This window comes from Panthera pardus, unplaced genomic scaffold (assembly GCF_024362965.1).
Source record: "Panthera pardus isolate Hobbes unplaced genomic scaffold, ASM2436296v1 HiC_scaffold_16, whole genome shotgun sequence".
Taxonomy (NCBI): Eukaryota; Metazoa; Chordata; class Mammalia; order Carnivora; family Felidae; genus Panthera; species Panthera pardus.
Genome location: NW_026526721.1, coordinates 119866997 through 119894103, shown reverse-complemented (window position 1 = coordinate 119894103; position 27107 = coordinate 119866997). Strand labels below are relative to the sequence as shown.

The 27107-nt window shown below is 40.0% G+C and overlaps 1 protein-coding gene and 1 long non-coding RNA gene across 3 annotated transcripts in view; one reads left to right on the top strand and one right to left on the bottom strand.

The window, feature by feature from the left end:
- The window catches only part of PCOLCE2 (procollagen C-endopeptidase enhancer 2), a 61703-nt gene extending 40554 nt beyond the window's left edge, over positions 1–21149 (bottom strand). The window contains exons 1-2 of the mRNA XM_019438605.2: positions 20990–21149; positions 19932–20040 (exon numbers count right to left, since the gene is read on the bottom strand). Coding sequence (XP_019294150.1) covers positions 19932–20040; positions 20990–21072 — 192 coding nt within the window. The 5' untranslated portion in view covers positions 21073–21149. The remainder of the gene's footprint in view (positions 1–19931; positions 20041–20989) is intronic.
- The window catches only part of LOC109260423 (uncharacterized), a 40975-nt gene continuing 34487 nt past the window's right edge, over positions 20620–27107 (top strand). For both annotated transcript variants that reach the window (XR_008422561.1, XR_002077003.2), the window contains exons 1-2: positions 20620–20952; positions 26549–26754. This is a non-coding gene — a long non-coding RNA (uncharacterized LOC109260423). The remainder of the gene's footprint in view (positions 20953–26548; positions 26755–27107) is intronic.

The following is a 27107-nucleotide window of genomic DNA, read 5'->3' as shown; positions in this document are numbered from 1 at the left end:
CAAAGGAGGCACCTCCATTCTTTCCACCACTCTCTGTCCCAAACCTACCAACAACCTAGCTAACTTTGTTTGCAAATTCTCCTCCACTCAGACCACCCCAAGAAAGCTTTTCAAAAAAAAAAAAAAAAAGTAAATGAAATTAAAAACAAAAGAAAAGTGGATAAACGTTCTATTTGAGAAAAACCTCAGGATTCCCAGAGGAGAGTTTAGTCAGCAAGAGAAAAGACAGTGAGTCATTTTGCTCAGATGGTGTGACATTTAAATTAAATGTTCTGTGACAACAACACATTTAGGGAAAAAATCACACAAAAAAGACACTAGTGGATAGGAAAGAGTAAATTGGAGAGGCTCAGAATGAACTCACTAGTCCAGAATGCACATAAGTGGCACAGATGGCTCGAAACATTATGGGGAGGGAGAGGTAATTATGTTCAAACATGCCTGGCACTTCCTCCATGGTATCCCTGTCTGTCCTTGTTTCTTCAACTGCAAATCTTGAGATTGCTCATAAAATGAGAGAACCCAAGTTTCACCACGCACCCTTTCCTCAAAGCCCTCAACTGCCTGAAGTGATGGAGGATGTTGAAGGGAGGCATTATCTTGTGTTTTTTTAAATGGATAATTAATATTTCATTGTATGGATATATCACTATTATTTATCCATTCATCAATTGGTGGATATATACATACCCACTTTTTGGCTATTATTAGTGATGCTTTTATGAACACCTTTGTGCAAACTTTTATGGGGATGTGTATGTTCATTTTTCTTACACCTAAGAGTGCAACTGCTGGGTCATATGGTAAATGTTTAACTTTAAAAGACTATGTTTTCCAAAGTGGCTATGCTAGTTTACATTCCTACCATTAATGTATAAGAGGTGCAATTTCTCTACATCCTTAACAACGCTTAACCATTATTATCTGTTTATTTGTATTTATGATAGTCATCCTCGTGGAGGTGAAGTGCTATCTCATTGTGCTTTTGAGCTGCGTTTCCTTAATGTCTGAACATCTCTTCGTGTGCTTATTGGCCACTCATATATCTTCTTTGCTGAAATGTCTGTTGAAATCTTTTGCCTGTTTTGTAAACTGTCAATCCTAAAACACTTTTAAAAGACAAAGAAAAGCATCAAAACTTAACTTGAAGTAAAGATAAGTATCTAAGTCACCCTGCAAAATCTGGTTTCATACACCCATTTCATGCCAAGGAGGAGAGGCCAGGCACCCCTAACAAGCTTGTTTAACGAGGTTACTCTACAAAATAACAGTGAGCTGACAACAGCATCTCCTAAAGAATCCATTGGCTAGGAACATGGGCTTCTCACTTTAATTTCTCCATAGCAACAATTCTGCAAATTATAAAAAGAAACAACACCCTGCTAAGGATGGAAGGCCTCTCACTGTTTTTCGGAGGACAGTATGAAAGAGCAACAATTAAAACATATAGGAAAGCTTTAGAAATAACTACAAATATGAATATTATGCAATCAGCATGTTAACTCATGATATACAGTTGACTCTTGAACAACAAGGTTAGGGCCCCCGACTCCCTGTGCAGTTGAAAATCCACGCATAACTTCTGACTCCCTGAAACCTAACTACTAATAAAGTTTGGCAATGGCAATGAGCGAATGGCAATGGCAAAACAGTCAAGAAGGCAAACAGATCAATAGTCTAGAATAGAGAGTCCAGAAATAGAGCCCCACTTATATGGTCAATCAATTTCTGGCAAAGGTGGCAAAGCACTTCAATGGGTAAAAGGTCAGTCTTTTCACCAAAGGATGTTGGAAAAACTGGAAATCCACACAGAAAAATACAAATGTTGACTCCCACCTCACACTACACACAAATTCATTTGAGACAGATCACAGACATAAATGTAAATGCTAAACCTACAAACTTCTGGAAGAAAATATAGAAGAATACTTTATTATCCTGGACAACAAGAAAGCACTAACTACAAGAGTACAAACTGACCCACTGGACTTCAAAAATTTTTAAATTTCTGTGCATCGAAGGATACCATTAACAAAATGAGTAGATAAACCACAGATGGGAAGAAAATATTTGCAATACATACATCTGACAAAGAACTTATATTCAGAATAAAGAACTCATACAGCTTGATGATAAAAGACAAAATACTCCAATAAAAAACATGGGCAAAAGACTTGAATGGACACTTCACAAAGACAGACCAATATGCATGCGAAAAGCATTCAACCTCATTAGCCAATAGGGAAATGCAAAGTAGAATCACAATAAGACATTAACTACACACCTGCTAGAACAGCCAAAATTAGAAAGACTGATGATACCAAATGCCAGGATGCGGAGCAAACATAACTTCCTACCATTACTGGTGGGAGGGTAAAATGGTCATCATGTTGGAAACTGAGCTGGTAATTTCTTACAAAGTTAAACATACACCTATCCCATGAGTCAGCAATTCCACTCTCAGGTATCCTTCCAGGAGAAAAGAAAACATACGTGCATAAAAAGCCTTATACAAGAAGGTTTGTAGCAGCTTTATTCATAATAGCCCAAATTTGAAAAAAAAGCACAAATGTCCATTGATAGGAGAATGGATAAACAAACTGGTATATTCACATAGTAGAATAATAATTAGCAATAAAAGGAACAAACTACTAATACAATAATGTGGATAAATCCAAAAACATTACAGTGAGGAAATTGTGAAGGAAAAAAGCACATTCCATATTATTGTTTTTATGAAGTCCTAGAATTGGAAAAATTGCTAATCTATGCTACTTGCCTCTTGGAAGGATGGGGAATTGGCTGCAAAGGAGTAAGAGGGAAGGAAGGTTCTGGGTGCTGAAAACATTTATTTTGATGAAGGTGTCATTTAGACAGGTGTTTGAATTTGTCAAAGACATTGAATTGCATATTTAAGATTTGTGCATTATATGTAAAGTATGCCTAAAAAGAAAAAACCCAAAACTAAAACAAGCAGAAATACAGAGTGCCCTGCAGGTGGCAGAAACATATATCTATCAATTTATTGTACTTAGAACAGTGCTTGCCTCTTACTTAATGCTCAGTAAATGCTGGCTAAAATTACAAGCATTATCTATCACAACAAAGCTACTAGCTAAGTGTCATCCGCATCATTGTGCAAACTTGAAACCTGCTATTTGGGAAAAGTTTGAAATCACTCTGTGATCTATTATAAAAATCGCATAATTTTTTACATGCCATATCCAATTTATCTTGTCTTATTAATATCAACTGTATCCTTAATTAGAAATAACAGCCACTCCACATATACATAAAAGTAGAAGATATCAGTGGGTAACTTGATAGTTTCCCAAAGGAGCTAAAGCTTAATTGTCATGGAGGGCTATGACGTGTGGTTGGTTCTTGGCCCCGGCTCAGAAAAGTATGCCACACAAGTGAGAAAAATGAAGCACAATGGTTGATGAAAACCTGTCACTGGTAAAACTCACAAGTGCAAAGGCTGCAAACTCTTCACAAATGAATGTAAGTTACTTGAGGGGGCGGGGGGCAAGGACCACAAAGGAACAATGATAATTCTTTTGTTTTTCCCAGAAAAGCAATCCCATTTTTTTTTTTATTTATTCACTTTTTTTTTTTTGAGAGAGAGAGACAGAGAGAGCACAAGTGGGGGAGAGTCAGAGAGACAGGGAGAAACAGAATCTGAAGCAGGCTCCAGGCTCTGAGCTGTCAGCACAGAGCCTGATGTGGGGCTCAAACTCACAAACCGCAAGATCATGACCTGAGCTGAAGTTGGACGCGTTTTTAACCGACTGAGTCACCCAGGCGCCCCGAACCCATTTTTTTCAATAAATTAATCAAATATTTATCAAGTACCTACTATGTGTCAAGTCATGTGCTAGGCTTTAAGGAAAGGACAAAGGTAACTTCGTTCATTCATTCATTTATTCATTTCTTCCATTTCTTTCTTTCTTTTTAAAAAAATTTTTTTAACGTTTATTTATTTTTGACAGAAAGAGACAGTATGAGCAGGAGAGGGGCAGAGAGAGAGGGAGACACAAAATCCGAAGCAGGCTCCAAGCTCTGAGCTGTCAGCACAGAGCCCAACGCAGGGCTCGAACTCACAAGGTAAGATGACCTGAGCCAAAGTCGGATGCTCAACCAACTGAGCCACCCAGGCGCCACTCTTTTTTTTTTTTTTTTTAAGTTTTGTTTATTTAAGTAATCTCTACACCCAACATGGGGCTCAAACTTATGACCCCAAGACGAAGAGTTGTGTGCACCTCCTACTGAGCCAGCCAGGCACACTGCTCATAGACCATTTAATGGCTAATGGGAATATACATAATTTGTCAATTTTAGGCCTGTTTTTAAAAGTCTAAAATTAGGGGTGCCTGGGTGGCTCAGCTGGTTAGGCTTCCAAATTCTGCTCACGTCATGGTCTCACGGTCTGTGGACTATTAAAAAAATATTTTTAAAAAAGTCCAAAATTAAATTTACTATCTTACAATTAAAACTATTTTCACATAAACAAGAGGATGATTCCAAAGTAGGCCAATACATTGGAATAGTAGTCCCAACAGCAGTCAGTTTTATTTTTTATTTTTAGTACTACAAGTTAGAAAAGCCTAACTAAGAATAATAGGATGTCAAGAAAGGCAGCAAGTGTTTGCTGGCTTTGTCACATAGTTCTGGGTAGTTGAATCAAATGAGGACCCAGAAAAATGAGGTCATTTCTCATTATCAACTGCAGCATTCTGTAAAATGTTAGGCTGATGGACATATCACACTCAAGACCTAGAAAGCTGACTGTTTCAATCTGGGCAATAGCAGTGAATGGATTCCTGATTCTGTGTCTGATAACATTTAACTCCAGAAAGTATTTTTCATGTTCTGCCCCAGCATTTAGGTGTGGCTTGAAAATATGCCCAATAACAAGTTATTGATTTATTTTTCTGAAAAGTGAAGAAAGACATCCAGTGTTGGGAGTATGCCAAACTCTCAAGCAACCAAACCCTTTGTACAATTCAAACTCAAAAGATTCCAATACTTTATTTTCAACGTAAAATAGTGGCATTTGGCTCTGAATGATAGCTTTAGGCTTGCAAGAAACAGGATTTATTGCTATAATACACCAGAGCAGGTGTATCTGCAATAAAAGAAATGTCTTTACTGACATTAACAGTGAAGTGAAACACTGATTGTTGGTTTACTACATACTATTTTTTATTTCAAACACTTGCATAAGCACCTTTATCTTCAGCTGCCACCACACCTAAACATAGTCATGTCTGCACCCAGTCTCTTGAACCTCACCTGCCGCCATTTGATCGTTTCTATTTTTTGTTACTTCCTAAAGCACTTATTGAAGAATAGGGAGTAAACTGTTACCTGCCACCTGTTCTCTCTGCTGGATGAGTAGTATTTGGAATGGCATTTCACTGTGGGATCTGATGTACACCTGAGCTTAACGTGTCAAAACAGAACATCTGACCACCCCCACGAAATCTGCTTTGCCCTGGCCTCCCTGTCATGGTTGATGAATCGCACCTCCATCCTTCCACTTTGCACGGGTCAGTAACTATGAAGCCATCCCTGGTTCCTCTTTTTCTTCCTCCCCACATTTTGTCCACCAGCAATTCTTTTTTGGCTCTATTTTAAAGTACATCCAGAAACTGACTATCCCTCACCACCTCCTTGGCTCCCATGCTGGTCCAAACCATCATCATCTCTCATCTAACTACATCGATGGCCTCCTAACTAGTTTCACTACTGTCACCCCTGCACCCCAATCTCTGTTCTCAACACAGCATCCAGGGTGACCCTTGTCACTCCCCTGCTCCAGACCCTTCAGTGGCTCTGTGATAGTTAGTTTCACATTGTCAACTTGGATAAGCTGTAATATCCGGTTATTCAAACACTAATCTAGGTATTGCCATGAAGGCATTTCATAAACGTGATCTACAATCAGTTCACTTTAAGGAGATTATCTTGATAATGTGGGTGGGCCTCATCCAATCAGTTGAATGGCCTTAACAGCAAAACTGAGGTATCTCAGAAGAAACTCTGTCTCAACACTGTAGAATCAGCTCCTCCTGCCTAACAGGTTCTCCACAAATTTCGGACTTGCCAGCCATCACAATCGCATAAGCCTATTCTTGGAACAAATCTCTTTATGTATGTATGTATATGTATGTTTGTACATGTGTGCATGTGTATTTCTAAGTACACATGTATATCTTTCTATGTGTATATGCCTGCATGTATATGCATATATATCTCCTACTGGTTCCACTTCTCTGGTGAATGCTGATAGAGCTCTTTGTGTCAAATATCTTCTATTTGCCCCTCCAGGTCCATTCTCCTCCTATTTCCACCCTACTCTCCTTCCTGGGTGGTTGATCTGAATGAAATCATCAACAATTATCCTTCAGTTGCTTGTAGCCATGGGAAGCCCCAACAGGAATTGCAAATAGGGAAGGGAGTTGGGTCAGGATCTTTACTTCCCTGGTTCTTTCTCTACGAAGTCACCTTAATACTGTACATTCAGTAACTAAATCCCCAAAGTGATCCTATGAGGTAAGGGATATTCTTAGCCACATTTTATTAGATGAGGAAACCGGGGCACAGAAAGATTAATAAACTCAAGGCCATACAGCTAGTAAGTAACTGTTTTGGTAATCTATTGCTACATAAAAACCACCACAAAAGTCAGTGGCTTAAAACAATGTACTCTTTTTTTTTTTTTTTAATTCATTTTGAGAGAGAGAGTGAGCACAAGCCGGGGAGGGGCAGAGAGGAAGAGTCAGAGGGAGAGAGAGAATCCCAAGCAGACTTCATGCTGTCAGCACAGAGCTGGACATGGGGCTCAAGCTCACGAATCATGAGATCATGACCTGAGACAAAATTAAGAGTCGGATGTTTAACCGACTAAGCCATCCATGCACCCCAATATGCTCTTATTTCTTATGGTTCTGTAAGTTCACTGGCCCCAGCTGGGTTGTTCTTGCTTGAATTATCTCATATAACTATCATTAATTATCAGCTAGGACTTGAGTCACCTGAAGGCTTAACTGGGCTGGTTCTCCAAGATTACTTTTTTACTCCAGCGTCTGGCACCTCAGCCAGGAAGACTAGAATAAGTGGGGGATGTCTGGGCATCTCTGTCCTCTCTCTCCCCCTCTCCATGAAGCATCTCTACATGGTTGGCTTGGGCTTCCTCACAGCATGGTGGTCCTTACATGGCAGCTAGCTTCCCCCAGAGTGCATGTTTTAAGAGACTAAGGCAAAAGCTTTAAGATTTCTTATACCCTGGTCCCAGAAGTCATGTAGTAGCACTTCTGCCCTACTCTGTTTGTTTCATAGGACCAACCCAGATTCAGTGTTTGGAGGTACTAGAAAAAGGCATGAATACCAGGAGGTATTGTGAAGGTATGATATTGTGATGTATGATATTGTGAGATATGATATTGAGGGGGGGGGTCATCTTTAAAGACTTACCACCACAATAGTGGAGCTGGTAGTTAAATCCAGGCAGTCTGGCTCCAGGAACTATACTCTTAACCACTCTATCATGAGGTGTCTATATAAGTCAATAGCGGGGACTATTCTGGTGATTTGAGGCTCCAAAGGTTAATTAAAGTCCCTATCTCTAAAGATAGAAAATTATTTGCAATTTTTAACTGACAATCCTTTCTCTGTTTCTAAATATCCTAGTTTCAAAAGTTAAGGGGCACTTTTGGTTGGTGCTGGGCGGGAGGTGTTTGGTTGAGGGGACATGGCTTGAGGAAAAGCAGGGAAGGTTTGGAAGTACTTCTGTGGACAGTCTTATGAAAGATCATATTTTAAGTGAAGAAAGGACATAGTGAGTAGGAGTGGGTATTTCCAATGGGAGCTAGCCATGCCCCAAAGGGATTACCATCCAGCATGAAATGCACTGGCTTGTAGACAAGTTCTACACAAACACCACCCTTTTATGCCTTATTACAGCCCTGGAAGAGAGGTTAAAAAAAAAAAAAAATCACCATCACCACCATTTATTGAGTGCATGCTTGCACCAAGCACTGTGCCAAGAACCTTTCATCTACTATCTCCTTCAATCCTCACATTACCCTTACAGGGCAGGTCTGACCATGATAAACAACTGTGGAAAGTTCTGGAATGTATATCACATACCTAGTAAATAGCTGAACAGTGTATCAGTATGACTTTCCAATGCCCATTCTTCTAGTCACTGAGTAATGCCACATATACAACCCTTGATATGAAACTTATCACCCTGTGTCATTGTCATTCATTTTGGGGACATCTCCCTCACTAGTAAGAGCCTCCTTGTCTCCTCCCCTCTCATTCAGGGATATGGATTTCTTTCCATTGCAGTCTTTTGTGCCCAACCCAGCACCTGGTCTCTGGTAGACACTTTAAAAATGGTTTTAAAGAATAAATTATGATTTTTTTCAGAGAAGGTAAATCTCAGCCTAGGGCTTTTAGAAGGTCTGTGTCTAGCAGACTTGTATCAATTCATTTTTAGGAGGCATAAGCAGAAAAATTATCTCCACTGGCTCCCCTGTGCCCTTCTGGTCAGCCTTATCCACAGAACAGCCCATCTCTGACTAAAAAGTCTCTCCCTCCCTCCACTTTTGGGAAACACTATTTTATGATCTGCAGTGCTCAGGAGTGTCTTGGGGGTGAGGGGATGAAAGAGAGGTGATATTTAGTGGCAGGGCTTGTGCTGTTTTAATTCCAACTCCCCACTTCTCTATGGGTGTTCCATTTATTTTTAGATGTTTATACTGGTTTTCCAAAGACTTGCCAACATTGACTATCATGATTTAACAAATAATATATCTGAAGAAAACACTTCTTTTCTCCAAAGTTCCTAGAGTAAGACATTCAAGTATACCCAAAAGAGCTATTGCCACTGTTGTTAAAGCTGCTAAATTATAAGGTGAAACCGTGTAAGATAAAGGTAGTGATTACATTTTTCATAAGATGAAGAAGCAATAATCTATACATATGAAACTTCACTGTGCCAGGAACATGGGACAGCAACTATTCACAGGAACACTTTCCTAACTAGGCAGAACAATGTGGGGAAAAAGAGAACCCTTAAAATTAGGAGCTCCCCTATATGCTTCTCTGGTCTCCAGCACAGAGAAGCCAACAAATGAGACCTCTCTCTCTTCCTTTTTTTTTTTTTTTTTTTTTTTTTGGTATTGTTAATTCTTGATAGATTTTGAGGAATCTGCAAATTTATGGAACAATTCTTATTTGCCCATAATTTCACATCATAAATTGAATTCTGGCGGTGGGCAAGGAATGTGAAAGTGATTCCATCAGTCTTCTTAATAATACATTCTTTAAGACCCTTTCTGGGTGTTTTACCTCTGTTAAATGCCTTCTCAATTTATACTGCTTTTTGACAGAGAGGTTTTAAGTGTGGTATTTTTGTGCTCCATTATTAAAGTGATAGTTCAGGAAAGAATGACTTTTTGGTCACTAATATGTTAGTAAGGACAATCTTTTTCAGAAAAACATGAAGACTTCGTTTTCATGGTGTCTCATTTTCCTTCTACTCATTAAGCCCTTTCTAAGGCTCTGCTTTAGCCCAGCACTAAAAACTGCAGGCAGTACAAATAAGCACATTTATAACATTAGGTTTTCAATCAATAAAAACATTTGATTTTCATGTGAACAAGCAAAGAAAAACAAAACAAAAACAAGCAACAGAAACCCTTTTAAAAAAAGCAGAAAACTAAGCAAATTTAGAAAAACTGGACTGAGGTCCCAATGGGAAAATGTTATCTCCTTGCTTATTTATTTGGGATTTGTGTTCTCCTTGCTTCCCAGGAAGATTTAAGGGAGCAAGGGAAATGTTTTAGTTCTTCCAATGTCTTATCAACTGAAACCTAATCGGGACAGTGTAAGTGCCCTAAGAATCACAAAGTATCTGAATTATACTCTCTTAATTAAAAAACCCAAACAAAAAACAGCTATAGTGCTCTTATCCCATTCATATGGTCCTCAAGCTTGGGTATGCAGACATTCTCTGTTAATTATTCCCATCTTTACTAAGGAATTAGATGTAAATAATATTAAGTCAAGCACCAGGTTAAATTACTATTCAAGGCAGCTGAAATAACCAGGCCTAGTCCAACAAATATATGCGTACATAAAAAAAAAAAAACCCCATAGTTAAGATTGGAATTTAAGTCTCTATATAATTCTAAATTCTACATGTAGTTTAAAGCCAGGAAATATGTGCTTAAGGCCAAAATTCCATTCCCCTATCTGTCCTGCTGTGGTTATGCCAGGCAAATAATAGTTAAAGCAATTTTAGAACCTCTTGCTATACTCTTAGGTATAATTAAGTGACTTAAATGTTGCGTTCCTGTCTAAATTCACTATTTGTTTTCTCAAATTATATACCCAGCACTGATCTTAGTAGAACATCATTATTTGTTTCAATTTTCACACAACCCCATGCCCCACCACTGCTGACTTTCTTCTCACGAAGCCATATGCAGGTTATTGGGAAAATATAAATCCCACCTACATTTTTAACCTATCATTTCTTTAAAAATGTGAAATCCATTTAAATTTAATCAGGCTTTTGGAGGATAGATTCAGTATGATGACTTTAACACACATTAAAATGTAGTTAGCAAAACTACCCCCAAGACAATGGTATAGGAATGTCTTTATATGATTATTTATCAGACATATTTGAAAATACAAAGCAGGTGTTGTAAAAGGGCCCTATGATGTCAAACAAAGGACACAGTACCAATTTCTCAAGTCTTAGAGTAGCACAGATATAAAATGGGTCCTAACATCTTTCACTCTTTGCATAAAGCAATAATAATCTAAGACATTCAATAATCTTTTAAAAATGTAAATAAGACTTATTCCACATTATCAATACTTAAAGCTACTTACAGTGAGCATCGTAGCTATTTACAGACATAACTGCTACTGGTTTTCTCTAACTCCCCACCAGTTTATAAACTCCTTGAGGACAGAAACTTTGCCTTGTCTTTTTTGCCCCAGGGCCCAACCAAGGCTTAGTTCACAGCAGATGCTTAATAAGCATCAGGTGAATGTTAATTTATTTGCTAAGTAAGCTTGTGATAGTGCCTTTGTATTAATAAGCTGAAAAATTTTGTGCTAGTCTTTTCATACCTGTGTAGGAATGACAATACTGCCAAGTTATGAGTTCTTTAGACCTCAGTTTCCCTACATGTGAAATGGGCATACTGATACGTATGCCACTGACATCACAGAATTGGATGGGAATGAAATACAATGATACAATGTATTTGAAGGTATGCTGAAAACCACAAATTATTATTTTATATCTACAATCTATAAAATAACTAGTATTGATCAAAGACAAAAGGAATAAATTAAATTTCCTTATAACTTATAGCCCATTGACAAGTCCTTGAGACAGTCAGAGTGACCTTCCTCTAGGAACTCAACCACCTCGATGATGACACTTTGCTAAAGGCAAAAGGCAATCTTAGCTTAACATTATCCCGACCCCCGGGATCCTGTAAATCTACGTTAACATATAAAAATTCCTTTGGAAACTTCCTTTATCTCTACCTCCAGGACAGAGGTTAGCAATCATCCTCCAAGCATATGGCCCACTGATACACATCTGAAGGGTCTCATGACTAGGCTTTTACTAGACAGTAGTAAATGACCTTTTCCTGACAACTAGCCCCTCAAGGTCCTGGAAATCTTGCTTCCAAATTCCTTAGAGACCTATGCTATCCCTAACATCCTCCCAACATGAAAGTATATAATCAGTCACCTGTCACTACCCCAGTGCAGCTCTTTCTGCGCAAGGTCTGTCCCCGTGCTTTAATAAAACTACCTTTTTGCACCAAAGACATCTCAAAAATTTTTTCTTGACTATTGGCTCCGAACCCCACCATTTCCACATCAGTATACTTAATTCCAGTTCAAAAGAAAGAATAGTTATCAAAATGACAGTACATGGATTACCTGGGAGCCTGAAGATCTTCAACATAGGATTTATGCTTTTTCTTCTGCATGAATTAGCTAAAGAAAATTTTGCCACACACTTCTAGTTTAAGTGGAAGTGATTCTATTCATTGCTATAATTGTTCTCCCATTTCTGGCAAAGGTCTGTGACCTTCTGACACTCCCACATGATTTAATTCAGAGTTAAAGGAACCTCCACTGCCAAATTTTAAACTCCTCAAACGTTTGCTGATTTTTCCCAAGCCAGATTTCCGCTGAAAATAATAACTGAAACCTTCAATAATTGGCTAATTTCAATACCTTAAAAAAATTTTTTTTGAAATAAAGAAAAGTGTTCCGTTGGCAGCACGTATACTACAATTGGAAATAAAGAAGAGATATAAATAATAAATAAGTACTTTGGAATTCTAATGCTGATTTATAACAACAGGACAACATAATATGAAGTATCTGATTTTAAAAACTTTTGTAAATCATGCCCAGCTTTAAATCTAAGCACAAATCATTTTCACCTGTATCTACATACCAACTGCTGTTTCTGTTAGATAAGGACAGCAACTGCCTAATCAGATGCCACATTTAGTATTAACTTTGGGAACCAATTTAAAATAACAATTCCTACGTATCTATTCAAGATTTCCCAGAAGGTTCTAGGCTTCCAGTTTCCTCTAATTTGCATAGTTGCTATAAACAAAGATTCAGCTGGTTCCACTTAACCAGCCATAACATATGTAGCCCAAGTCAAACTCTGAATAGTTGCTTTCACAAAGTATTATTTTGCTACTAACATCTTTTTTTTTAATTCAAAAACTGCGTCAAACCATCAATATGAATCTATGACTCTACTATGGGATTATAAAATGAACAAGTTATGGATGAAAAGGAACAGAAAAAGTATTGGTGATTTGCCAAGTTTGCAATGAATTTATAATGAAACCATTAACGGAATGGAGATCTTTGTGTCAGAGCTACCTGTGGAGCCTCACTCCCACTCGGAGCCTGGGGAACACGTCTTCACAGGCAGCCCCCCACGTTTTCATCTCATACATATTCATCTGTATATCTCTAGCACCTAGCACCGTACCTGGTGCGCTCTTCATAAATGTGTCTTGTCAACGCAGCAGTGAACTCCATCACACACGCTGTGTTCTTGTTCACAATGGTCCACTCTTTTCTGCTTCGTTTAGGGATCTCAGAGATCTCTTACTGTCTCCCGCACCATCTGATCCCGATGCACACATGCACCTAGCAGGAGGACCACGGCGATAGAGGGTCCACGTAGTGTTAATACTCAGAGCTTTGTTTCCTGTTACAGGGCTGGCTACAGGTGGAGTTACTGGTTCTCATCCTTAAATCAATTCAGCTGAACTTTGTCTCAACCCAAACCTCCTTAGAAGAACCAACCACCATTTTCCAAAGTTTTATGTACATTAGCTCTCAAATCCTACTTGACTAACTCCTGTCCTCACCACCTATGTCAAATAAGTATTTTTTTATACAGATGCCCCTTAACTTCCAGTTCCAAAAATCAACTCTCACAGGAAACTAAGAAACCTTCTACCCCATCACGGATTACAAAATATTTAACAATTTCATAACCCTCTAATTCTCTGGCTTAATCTCTAACTGTACATTTTTGAGAACAAATTCAGTAAGATTAATTAGTAAAACCTAAGACTAGTTGAGGTCACCAAGAGTTGCAGCCAGAAAGATGCAGCTGAGTCAAGAGGCTTGAGTTCCAGCCACAATTTCAACTCTCCATAGAACAAGTGTCAGCTTCTCCATTTGCAAAGCAGAAGCACAACGAAGCAGCACGGAGCACCCCTGTCCTGAACATACCTTTACATGAGTAAAATTAACCTCACTATCCAAAGAAGTTTCCGTGTTGAGGGAAATATTCGTATTATATACTGCTCAATATGGCAGCCACTACCTATATGTGGCTACTGAACAATTGAAATATGGCTAATGTGGGGGCACCTGGGTGGCTCAGTCAGTTAAGCGTTCAACTCTTGGTTTTGGCTCAGGTCATGATCCCAGGGTTGTGGGATTGAGTGTTGGGTTGGGTTCTGAGCTGTCAGCATGTAGCCTGCTTGGGATTCATTCTCTGTCTCTCTCTCTCTCTCTCTCTCTCTCTCTCTCTGTCTCTCAAGATAAACAAAAAAAAAAAAATATGGCTAATGTGATTTAGATACTGAATTTTTAAATTAATTTGGCTAATTAATTTAAATAGCCAATGTAGACAGTGTTTGGGACAGTGCAGCTATCCAAGAACTAGCTATGAAAATTTTAAAGTACTATAATTTAAGGACAAATCTAAATTTCTAATCTGTAAGCTGTATTTCCATACTGAAAAGTCTATTACAATTGGCTAGAAAGTTTGGTTGTGACAGGCAGTATTCAACTTTCTTAAAGTAAACAGATACTACCATTAGACTCTCTTCAATCTCCTACTAATAAGATGTTGTTCAATGAAAACGATTTGGTGGGGACAGCCACTTTGCGGGAACACATCTCCAGTCTGGAAGAACCACGATGAGAGGAAGGTAAGGAGCAAGAGGCAGAATATTCCTCTTCAACTATGGGAACTAGACTTTTAGGACCACTCTTGAGACTCCCATTTTGAGGCATCTCTGTGATGTTTCAATAAATTTATTTTTTTAATTTTTTTAAAGTGCATTTATTTTGAGAGAGAGGGGGTATGCACATGCACACACACATGAGCAGGGGGGTGGGCAGAGAGAGGGAGAAAGAGAATCCCAAGTAGGCTCAATACCATCAGCGAAGAACCCAATGAGGGGCTCGACCTCACAAACCGTGAGATCATGACCTGAGCCAAAATCAAGAGTTGGATGCTTAACCAACTGAGCCACCCAGGTGCCCCTTTTAATAAAATTTATATTGAATTAGCCAGTAGAAACTCCGTTCTTGGTTTACTGACTGCAGGAGCAGGAAAATGGACTGATCCTCCTCCGGCTTTGGGAAAGCCTTTAACAGACCGCCTTCCCTGAGGCCACACCAGAGCTCAGCCCTGTCTGGAGCAGCTGCCAAGCAAGGGTCCTGAGCCCGGTATATCCAGCCTCTTGGCTGGTGCCACTACATCCTAACTGCATTCAGAACTGCTAAGCCAACTGCTTTAGGCAGAAGAGTCCATGTTTCATCTCCTTTGTTACCGCCCTTGTCTACTCCACTATCTCCTCTCTCCTAGATGCCACATTAGCTTCCTAATTGGTCTCCCTGTTCCATTCTTAACTCCCTACAACTCATTCTATACAGCAGCCATAATGACCTTTCATTGTTGCGCAACCATCACCACCACCATCCATCTCCAAAACTTTTTCATCTTCCCTAAGTGAAACTCTGTACCCATTAAACACTAACTCCCCACCCAGCAGCCCCTGAAAACCGCCATTCTGACTCTATGAATTTGACTACTCTAGATACCTCATATAAACAGAATCATGCACTATTTGTTCTTTTGTGATGGTTTACTTCACTTAGCACAATGTCTTCAAGGTTCATCCATATTGTGGCATGTGTCAGAATTCCCTTTTTAAGGCTGAATAGTGTTCCTTTGTATGTCTACACCACATTTTACTTATTTGTTCATCTGTGGAAAGATACTTGGGTTACTCCCACCTTTTGGCTACTGTGAATAATCCTGCCATGAACATGGATATATAGGTATCTGCTCAAGTCCCTGCTTGCACTTCTTTGGGGTATATACCCAGAAATGGAATTGCTAGATAATATGATAATTCTATGTTTGTTTTTCTTTTTTATGGAAGTATCAATGACACCCAAATGTTACATTAGTTTCAAGTGTACAACATAGTGACTGGACAACTCTACACCCTATGCTGTGCTCACAAGTATAGCTACCCATCTGTCACCATACAACGTTATTACAGTACCACTGACTGTATTCCCTGTGTGGTACCTTTCATCCCCATGACTTATGTATTCCATAACTGGAAGCCTGTATCCCCCACTCGCCTTCACCCATTTTGCCCATCCCTCCACCCACCTCCCCTCTGGCAACCATCAGTGTGTTCTCTGTATTTATAGGTTTCATTCTGCTTTTTTTTAGGTTTAATTTTTTGAGAAAGTGCCATACTGTTTTCCACAGCAGCTGCATCATTTTACATTCCCACCACCAATGCACAAGGTTCAAATTTCTCTACATCTTGCCAACAAGACTTGCTATTTTCTATTTTTTTATAATAGCCATCCTAATGGATGTGGAGTAGTATCTATTTTTTTTTTAATTTTAGAGAGAGAGTGAGAAAGAGAGAGTAAGTACATGCAAGAGGGGAAGAGGGACAGAGAGAGAGAGACAGAGAATCCCAAGCAGGCACCAAGCTCAGCATAGAGCCTGACAAGGGGGTCTATCTCACCGTGAGATCATGACCCGTGCCAAAATCAAGAGTTCAGATGCTCAACTGACTGAGCACCCAGGCACCCCTATTTTATACTTACAATGCATTTCTCACTACTTAATATCTTATTATTTACTTGTTTATTTAAATATTAATTGCTTATCTCCCCAAACTAGAATGCTAGCTGCATGAGGGAGGGCAAGGAGTTTGGCTGCATTGTTTGCTGCCATAATCCAAATAGTATCCAGCACTCAAAACACATCTGTTGAATGAATGAGAGACCTCAGGATTACTAATTTTAGCAATATCACGGTCCTCCTCTTTTTATGTTCCCTAGGATGTACAGGAGCTTGAAGTCCTCTTCTGCTACTCCGACAAACTAGAGGACTGTGAAGAAGAACTGAGAAGATTTTTACAAATGAATTAGTGGTATTCTCTGTGAAATATGAAGAAATAAAAATGTTGTCAAACTAAGACCTTGAGAGTACTCAGGGCCTTTGGGAATAGCAGAGGCAGTAATTATAACCAGGAGAATGTGCTGGGCTTCTCTGGAAGTTCTTGGTAGCTACTCATATGCAAACACAAAAGACACAGGCCCCTTGGAATAGAATAAACTCAACTGGCTAAGAGTGAAAACTATTAAGCTTTTTTTAAGTAGAAAATCAAGTTGTGTAATCTTTTTTCTATATTACCTATACTTTCTAAAAAAATTTTTTTTCTTTTTTTTTTTCTTCCACCAAAAAAGGCTGGCATTTGTTAGTCACCTTCATGAACATGAGTTCAGGCAGCCTGAGAAAACCACAAATAAATATGTCACAGAGACTGCTTGTAGTCTGCTTGTTCTCCCTTCTTTCCACAGTTGATAGAAAACTTTTACTCAAAAGAAAACTTTTGAATTTTAGCAGAGCACCTGGATGCCTGAAATGAAGACTTCATTTCTCAGTTTTCTTGCAGCTAGAAGTGCCATGTAACTAAAAACCAGCCAATGAGATGTAAGAGGAGAGCTGCATGTAATTATGTACAATGTCCTTAAAGGGAGGATACATGCCCTTGTTTTTCTTCCTTTATTTTGGCTAGAACAGAAACATGATGGCTGGAACTTGAACACGCATCTAAGTATGGCCTAACAGGGAGAGACAAAGATACTGAGTGCCTAAAGGTTTGAAGCCGCCACACCAACCTTGCATTGCCTACCTCTAGATTCCTTTATGTGAGAGAGAACCAAACTTCTGTTTGAGCCATTGTTATGAGGGGCCTCTGTTACTGGAAGCTAACCTAGTCCTGACTCACACAGAATACCTTCAGTATGATTATAGAACCCAACCGCAGAAATAAGGTCTTCCTAGATATAGATATAGATATAGATATAGATACAGATACAGATATAGATATAGATATAGATATAGATATAGAAGATTGTTCCATAGAAGTCTGAGTTGTTTTGAGCTGATGCCAAGCCCAGCTTAACCAATGAAGTAAGTGGGTAAGAGTGATCTGCCATATCGACTGTAAGTCAGAAGGAGAAGTCAATACCAAACAATAATGAGGATAATGAAAATTATAACAGTGATGGGTAACATTTATTAAGCACTTATTATATCTCAGGCACTGAGCCAAAGGCCTTTACGTGCACTAATTGGTTTTAATTTCACAACAATCCTGAGGTGTTTGGGGTTTTTTTTTTTTTAATGTTCATTTATTTTTTGAGAGACAGAGTGTGAGTTGGGGAGGGACAGAGAGAGAGAGGGAGACACAGAATCCGAAGCAGGCTCCAGGCTCTGAGCTGTCAGCACAGAGCCTGATACACAGCTCGATCTCACGAACTTCGAGATCATGAGCAGAGCCGAAGTCAGGCAATTAACGCACAGAGTCACCCAGGTGACCTACAATCCCGAGGTTTAAGAAAGATAAATCCTGGTCACACAATTTATCAGTGATAGAATGACAATGTGAATCCAGGGAAGACTGACTGGTGGGCCCATACACCTAACTTTTACATTGCATCCAAACAGAACATCCATTATACTTCCCCTCCTCCCACGTAAGAATATGGTAGTCAGGCCTCTGCTTAAGCACACCACTGCTTTACCAAGGAAAACTTTCACTAGACACCCTGCTCCCATCGACATTTGATGCCATACCAACTATGCCCATAATACCCCATATATAGCCAACCATGCATTTCTACTTGGTAGGCACATGATGCCTCCTGGCCATTAATTTCCTTGGATCGTGTATAACTTAAAGCCATTAAATTACAACTGAAACACAACTATAATATGAAAACCAAGTTCCGTGTTTATTTTGAAGCCTTATTCACGCTCACACTAATATCACTATTTCAAAGCTACTTCTTATGACTCATTCTCTCCTGGCCCCATGTGTTGCAGTAACATAATGAAATATGTACCAGTTCATCAGACAGTCAATATTTTATAGGGGAGCATCAACACATACAGGAGCCAAGTTTTATATTAAGGCAGTGGACCACTCATATTGCCTGTCAAACGACCTTGTTAAAAATGCCCCATTACAAAATAGGTTTCACTTTATGCAAAGCTGAACTTACCAAATGTTTGATCAAGTCAACTTATATAATTGTTCTAGGCCTCAGTTTCCTATCCATAAAATGGGTACAAAAGAGTTACTTTTCAGAGTGATTTCAAGGATTCAGTGAGAGTATGTGAGTTAACTACTTGGCATAGTGTCTAGGAAACAGTAAGTGCTCAGTAAGAGGGAGCTACTTTTAAAAATTATAATCAGCCGGTGGCACAATCTGACTGAATAAAGGTCTCAGTGAACCAATGTGTTCAATTACTAAACAACTTCCCAACAACGAAAAAATGAAAAAGACTCACCATCATACTGACTGGAAAGATGATTCAATCTAGCTGATTCTAAATCCAGACTATTTTTTTTAAGATGGCTGTCTGGAAATCTGACTGCTTATCTTGACTTGGCATAATCTATGCCATTACTAACCAGCATGGGCATTTTATTAGCCTTTGTTTGATATTTAGACTTTACTGCCCTATTCCACAATTATTATTATTCTCTATTCTCAGATTGCCATTAGTGGTGGTTTTAAATCAGGAACATTAAGTGGGATTTTTTTTTTTTTCATTTTCTTTTCCCTTTTACTCATAATGGGTATAAAGTAGTCAGGGATGAGCATTACCTTTGATCTTCTGTTCTCCACTAGGAGACATTTACGCAGGGCATAGGCAACAAATGGATTCTAAAAGTCATTACAACAGGCCTTTGAAAACAGCCTTAATTTTCAATCTATGAAACTCAACTGAGTCAGGATGAGTTGTCAGAAACACATCTGCTTTAAGAATTTATTCCTTCAACAGTTATCTTGTGCCCTTTCTAATCACTAACACAGGATGCCACTAGTTCTATTAATAAAAATCTCCCACATAGTTGAGGTAAATCCAACATTTCACTATTTTAGGCACTCGCCCCTTACCTAGATCCTTACACCAGAGGAAAAATGCAACAGCCTTCCACTGTTTCCAATACCCACTTCCAGGAGAATACCCTTAAAAAAATGCTTACTGTGATTTTCCAAGTACATTTGCTATTTGGAGGGTACACTCCAGGAAAACCTTCGCTGCCAATAAATCCAGACTCTCCAGTAAGAATGCCGCCACATGTGAAAACAGGTCTGGGAAAATAAAAGAAGGACATTTAATTTGAAAGTGGGTCTAACAATCCAAAGTCAACTTCAGAAAGGTGTAGCCTATTGAATGTGGATAAAGTTAATATTGATTAATAAATGCCTGCACTATATACGGGATTTGAAATACTTGCTAGCTTTTAGAATATTTAAATTATAGCCTAATAAAACATTCAGTCCAGTTGCCATCTGTCTCCATCCTAGTAACACAACATCTATTTATCCATCCATCCATAAGCAAATCCTCCACATAGTGGTAAGAGCTTATAGGAAAATGGTAAATGGATAAACAAGCAATTGGTTAATATTAAAAAGTTTTAATTTCCTAGATGTGGAGAGATGCCTACTTCTCTCCTTTTCTGAATTCCATTGACCATTGGCAGGGCCTCCCATTTACAAACGGAGATGGCTGGTGATGGAAGTGGAAGAGGGGATGCCAAAAGTGGGTCCCCCAGTCCAGGACCAGGGCCCTCCCTCAGCTCTGATGGAGGTGGCGAAGAGTTAACTTTCTGATGGAGGTGGCGTGCGGTTGCCCGCGCGCGCCGCGCGACTCGTTTTCCCCAAGGCTTCATGTCTCTGGGCCAAGCCGCCCGGGAGAGGAAAACAGAAGTAAAAAAGCAAAGTCCACAGACTTGGGCCCCAGTGCCTCCCTCCGCCCGCATAAGCACTAGGGGAGAAGAGGCGCAGGTCAGCTCCAGCCCCCGCCACGTGGTGGCCCGGCCAGCGGCAGGACCGGGGGCAGGCGGAGCTGGGGGGCTCGGGACCCGGCCCGGGGACAGCCGGCGCGGGGACGGGGGACGCCAGAGCCCGGGTGAGCGCGGGGTCGCGCGCTGGTTCCCTGGGCGCCCCGACGCGGCTGCAGGGAAGCTGCGGGCTTGGCTGCAGGAGAGCGGGAGGAAGGTAGGAAGGGAGGGAGCCCGGGTGGGGGTCGCGTTACCTCTCCGGGGGCTGCTGCCGCGACAGCTGCGCGGCGGCGGCCAGCAACAGGCAGAGCGCGGCCCAGGCGCCCGCGCCCCTCATGGCCGGTGTAGACGCACGCGGCTCGTTCCCACCCCGGCGCGCACGCCGGTACACACACCGGCTCGCACCACCCCCCAGGCTCACACTCCAGCACACTCGGGCAGAAACACAGGCTCGCACGCCGCACACGCCCCGGCTGCTGCTCCCCCCGCCTTTCTCTCTTTCTCTCCCCCCAACCTCTCTCTCTCTCTCTCTCTCTCTCTCTCTCTCTCTCTCTCTCTCTCTCTCTCTCTCTCACACACACACACACACACACGCGCGCGCGCGCACAAGCACACACACACAGACACGCAGCCGCGGGGCAGCCCAGGTATCCGGGTGTGCTCGGCAGGCGGGTGGGGGTGCTTTTAAAGACGATTACGGTGCAGGCTGACTCGACGCTTAATTTCCCCAGAGGAGTTGCTCTGGCAGCCACAGGCCACTGCTGAATATCCCGTTTGTTCTCCGGCGGCGGGAGGGGGCGGCTCCGAGGGCAAGCCGCCTCCTCTCCTAGGGCAGGGCGGGCGTCTCCTCCCTGACACCCCAGGACACACGGCCCCTGTGACATCCCGCTCGCAGGGCCTTGGGAAGAAGGAGGACAGAGGAACCCCCTGCCGAGTGGTACCCTATTGGGACGTGGCCTCGGGATCCACAGATGATAAACAGAGAGGGGGTCATGGCTTCCTCTGTGGAGTGTTATTCCCTAGTTGCTTATTAAAAAAAAAAAAAAAAGGTGTTAGCGCTTGCTGATTGCTGGGAAACTGGGGTTCCCTCTTTATTTCTGTTGCCTTCAAGCATCCAGATCTAAGGCCAGAAAGGGGGGAAGCACAAGAGGGATTCAATCACATTTTAACTCCTGCCTTTATCCTCTTACTTTAAACACACACTCTCACTCAATAGATTCTTCTCTGTTTTTACTAGTGTATGAGAATAGGGAGACAGTTTCTGTGCTGGGATTTCAAAGTGCATTTTCAGCCAAGCGATTTGTGACTGAACCGTCATTAACTATGGCAGATAATGAAGACAGAACCCAAATCATCAGATCTCACCATCCTGTGCTCTGTTCTGAAAATGGTGTTTCTTTGCTGGCATCTCTCTGTCCTTAAAAGATCTTTTCCAACAATTTATTTCTGTAGCATTGACCAGTTAAGATACATAGAGAATTTGTTTTTCTAAGAATAATTACAGCCTTGTGGAGGAACCAAGGCTTTCCTTTATTTAATTAGAGAAAAATAATTTTAAACCTTTTATTTTGTTACATGTTTTCCAATAACTAGGGATTAATAAAAAAAAACAAGAACAGAATGGATCCATTAAGATTTTCCACAACCATACCACCACAAGAAGGATGTAGCTGAATTTATTTTTTAATATAATTTATTGTCAAATTGGCTTATATACAACACCAGTGATATAGCTGAATTTAGATGCCTCATTTGTGTTGTTCCCTCTAAATTATTTTCACCTTGCTAAGCAAAATAATAATAATAATCATTAAAATATTACTTATCAAGCCTTCATTTCTAGTATTGAGCTTACAATGTTAAGAATGTAAACACACCTAACAAGAAAATAAGTAAAAGCTAGCTACAGAGAATAATATGACTTTTAATACTGGGGGAACCCAGGAGCCAATAGCAGGAACCAAAACTTCCCGGTGGTGTTTAGATTATCTTACTATTTTTGAAAAAGTGAAGGAAAAAAACACCAAGAACTACAACTTTTAAAAAATTCTCTAAAGGCACCACACCCTGTATGACCTTAAAAAAAGGGGGGTGGGGGGGGTTACAGAATTTGGCAAACTACATTATATCCTGAAACCTACACCCTCAACCCAATAAAAATTGCTTTAAAACAGCAAAGAGGAAAATAAATGATTGTTTATTTTGCACACATTTCAAGAATATGCTATCCAACAGCATAAGTGTTTTAGATGATATTTTGTTAAAAAGTCAAAGTTTTAAATTATAATGTGAAAATATTGCTCAATTCACTTTCTGGTAATGATTTGAAGTCATCCTAGCCAGAAAATACTTCATTCCTAGGACTAAGCTAAGTTTTCAAAATTTAAAATTCAAAGACAAAGTATTAAACATGTCTCAATAAAGAGAAAGCTATTTGAACATAAATATGCAACTGTATTTTCTTTTCTTAATTTATAGAATGATAACTGTGTTCATATCTTCACTAAAGAGTCAGGGTTCCAACACTGATGGTTCTGTTGTTGTTGAGACACATAGGAAGACATTGATGTTACCATATGATTTTAAAAGTTTACCAAAGGCCATATTATTTGCTTTTAGAAACACATATTTGACTTGGAACTAGAATTCTGACCAAAATTATAATCTTTAAATGTCCTGAGAAGCCTAATGTGTTAAAATTGAGACAGACCCAAGTGGACTTTGAAAGTGTGTATAAGGTCCATTTCTGTGAGACCAATTTCTAGATTTTCACCATGCAGAATTGGCATAATGGGCAGGGAACCAAAGAACTCCAGGCGGTAGGAAAGGGGAGAGGTAGAAAGGACAAAAGCCCCGTGGCAGATTCTAGAAAGAAAAGCAGAGTGGTAGGTGAAGTGACTCTTATTATCCAAAGTATATATTACCCAATCTCTGCAGTTCACTAGGTTGCACAGGGAATCAAAGTCATGGAAATACGGAAATATTCACCAATGAACCGACCACTTACGAAATCAGTCCCCTCTCAAACATTCCTTGCTGCCCAATATTAGCATCTAGGTAGGCCCAGTATGTTAACATCTTAGTTAGTCTCTGGTAAATTCATCAACTTTGTAAACATCTGAAAATGCAATGTAAATACAATGCACATTCAATCCACGGTGCAATATTGATCTTGTAAAAGATTCAGAATTTCATAAAATGGATGCAAGTGATGTTGTAAGAAGTAGGAGAATGATGGGCTTTTTTGACAAATGAAGCCCCGGATGAGTTACTCCAGTGGACAACTGAAGGAAAGAGCTAAAGAAGATTGCTGACCAACAGTCCCTTCAAAAAAAGAATGATTTTTTAATGCCCAAGTATCAAAGAGAAGCCCATGAGAAAAATGAAGAAGCCCTATGATAAGTTTTCAAAAGTGATTTTCACTACATTATAGTGCTCTGAAAGTCAAGAGTGAAGGAAAAGATGTTTGTATTTTGCTAGAATGCATTTTGCAGGGGAAATTATACTCAAAAAACCCCCACATTTATTCATTCTTCGTTCATTATGAGAATTGGCACACAGTTGCAAATATAAAGGAAATGTTGAATTTTCTGTTCCATTTTTGAAGATAAACTCCTGAACAATTTTTCAGTATCTACTATGAAAATTTGGAGCCTGTGTCAAGTAAATTTTAAGTGGCTTTTTCCAGTATAGTTAATCTCAGATATGGGCACTCTCCAATTATCTTGAAAGATGCCTGAACAACAATCCAGGGCAGTCATTAGATTGAAGGGGGGAGGGTGAGAGAGGAGAGAATGAGGGGCTGGACTCTATCCTTGGATCCCTCCTGTTGTTCTTTGAGGCACAACCCACATCTAGAACTTGGGTATAGTCTGTGCTTCCTTAAAAGTGATCCTCCAGCTGTACCACATGGAGCTCTAGCTTTGTAAGTGCTACAAATGTATAAAAGAAATGAAAAGTATCTGGAAAGCAATTTGTGTGAAAATTCTTTTATGCAGTCCTAGTGACAATGCAATGTTCATGATATTTCCATAACATCTGTAGTTCTGCAAAACCACCAAACTGGAATTTCCCCACTTCCTTTGTCTAAGAAAATATAGAAGTATAGACTTATGATATTAATACTTTAGTGATGCAAGTGCCTCTTCTGAATTCACCTTTTTGGATACTATCAACATTTAGGAACTCCCCATAATCTTTGAATTCTTGTCCACAGACCCATCAGTAAATATTCTTGTGAAGGAGGCTTTTTAGAATTAAATATGGGTTCAATGTTTTTTGATATTTGTCAACATAAGCTATGAAGTAGACCTCCCCACTTCTTCCCAAGAATAAAACATTGGAGGCAAATTGTGTTGGTTAGCCTTTTTAGCTACAAACAACTGAGTCCATTCTGGCTAGCTCAAGCCATAAAAAGGATGGATGCATTTTTAAATAGAAGGTAGTTTACATTACCTTTAAGAGAATTGAAGAAATTATGTCAAGGCTAATGACCAAAGCCTGGCTTCCAAAATGGCCCATTGAGAAATCAGTTGCCATTGCTGCTACCAAGACTAAGTAATAAATGCAAGTACTCTAACTTATTGCAATTCTGATGGCTGTGAGCACATCAGATGCATTTCTGCCCTGGGAAACTCACCTTTGCAACACTTCTACCCCAAAGGCGAGATAACTATGCTGCCACCTACAGAAGGAAAGCTCATCACAGACCCTCTTTCCTCAAGTTTATCTCTTAAATCCAAAGTCTCATGCAAGTGTATATGATTGGTAACGTCTATGTCACATGACTGTGTTTCAGCTGCAAGAGAGGCTAGGAATTCAACTGTTTGTGGGGGAAAGGGCCATATACTGTAGAAATTTCCCCAAATATTAAAGGTTATTAAAAATATAATGGGCAGGCACAAATATGATTAATGCCCATGACAAGGATCTACAAAGTTCAATTAGCCTCTCTCCTTGCAACCCCTTCCTGAGGAAAACAGCCCCAAGTGAGTCTTCATGTATAAGGGTGCTAAGGCAATGCAATGTGTGTTGAATGAAACCAGCTCCACTCACCTGCCCATGTTGGGCAAAGTCTGCTGCTCTTTGTTGGTTTGGAGTGGAACTTTATCCAACAGAGGAACTTCATCATCATCCCTAACTTTTACTGAGTACTTAATTAATACACCAGGAACTGCATCTTGGGACCCATGCACTTGGAGATGTTGGGTATGGTGGACAGATGTATGCTGTTTATCCACCCAGAATCACTAATTTCATTCATTGTTCCTCCAGACCCTGGATGGAGCATGCAACCAAGAACTGTTAAAATCAGGGAGCTCTCCCAGGACTTTCCTACTGGACATATTGGGGAAAAGATCCTTCTACTCCACCCACCCTCCACCCCCACCCCTGCTTTTTTCCCCTCTGGCAACAGTGTGTAAGCAAATGATTTCCTAGGGAAAGAGGAACCAGCCTTAGGTGAACGCCTCAGGGCAACAGCCACCCACCCTCCACATGGAGATGGACCTAGAGAATTTGAAAAAGACTCTTTTGAGAACCCAGGTTTCTACCACATTATAAAGAGACTTGGGTATAAAGAAAGATACAAAAGGCAAGTTTTAATTAAAAAACTAGCTTGATCCTAAAAAATCTTCAGTGTGGGACATTGATGGTAATGAGGAGCATGAAGTAAGAAATATAATTAACAGCACCAAATCCAACCAAAACACCTTGGAATCATTTTATTATATTGACATTTGGGAATGAACCCTTGCCTATAAGAATGATAGTTTTTTGTTTTGTTTTGTTTTAATGTCTTATTTATTTTTCAGAGAAAGAGAGACAGAGCACGAGCAGTGGGGGGCAGAGAGAGAGGGAGACACAGAATCTACAGCAGGCTCCAGACTCCGAGCTGTCAGCACAGAGCCCGACGCAAGGCTCAAACCCAGGAACTGTGAGATCACGTCCTGAGCCAAAGTCAGATGCTTAACCGACTGAGCCATCCAGGCGCCCCAAGAATGATTAGTGTTAACTGTAGGTAAGAAATATATTTTTATTTCTTAGATGTACTCTCCATATTTAAATAACCATATCCAATATATTGATCCAGTTAGTCATTCGGGTTCTTTTGTAGCTAACTCATCTAGCTATCTCACCAGTACTGAATATTACTATAATCGTGAATCATACTGAGATGGTAGTTGTCTGCAAGGAAGACAATGCAATAGGGCCACATGGAGGAAGTGCCAGGACCCCTGAAGATGAAAGGAATACCACCAAGACTGGCCTCTGACAAAGAGCCAAAAGTCTAGAAATGTAAAAGAGGAGCAAGAATAACACCGTTGACTTTGCCAAAGACAACGCTCCTGCCACTCCAGTTCCCCTTCCTTT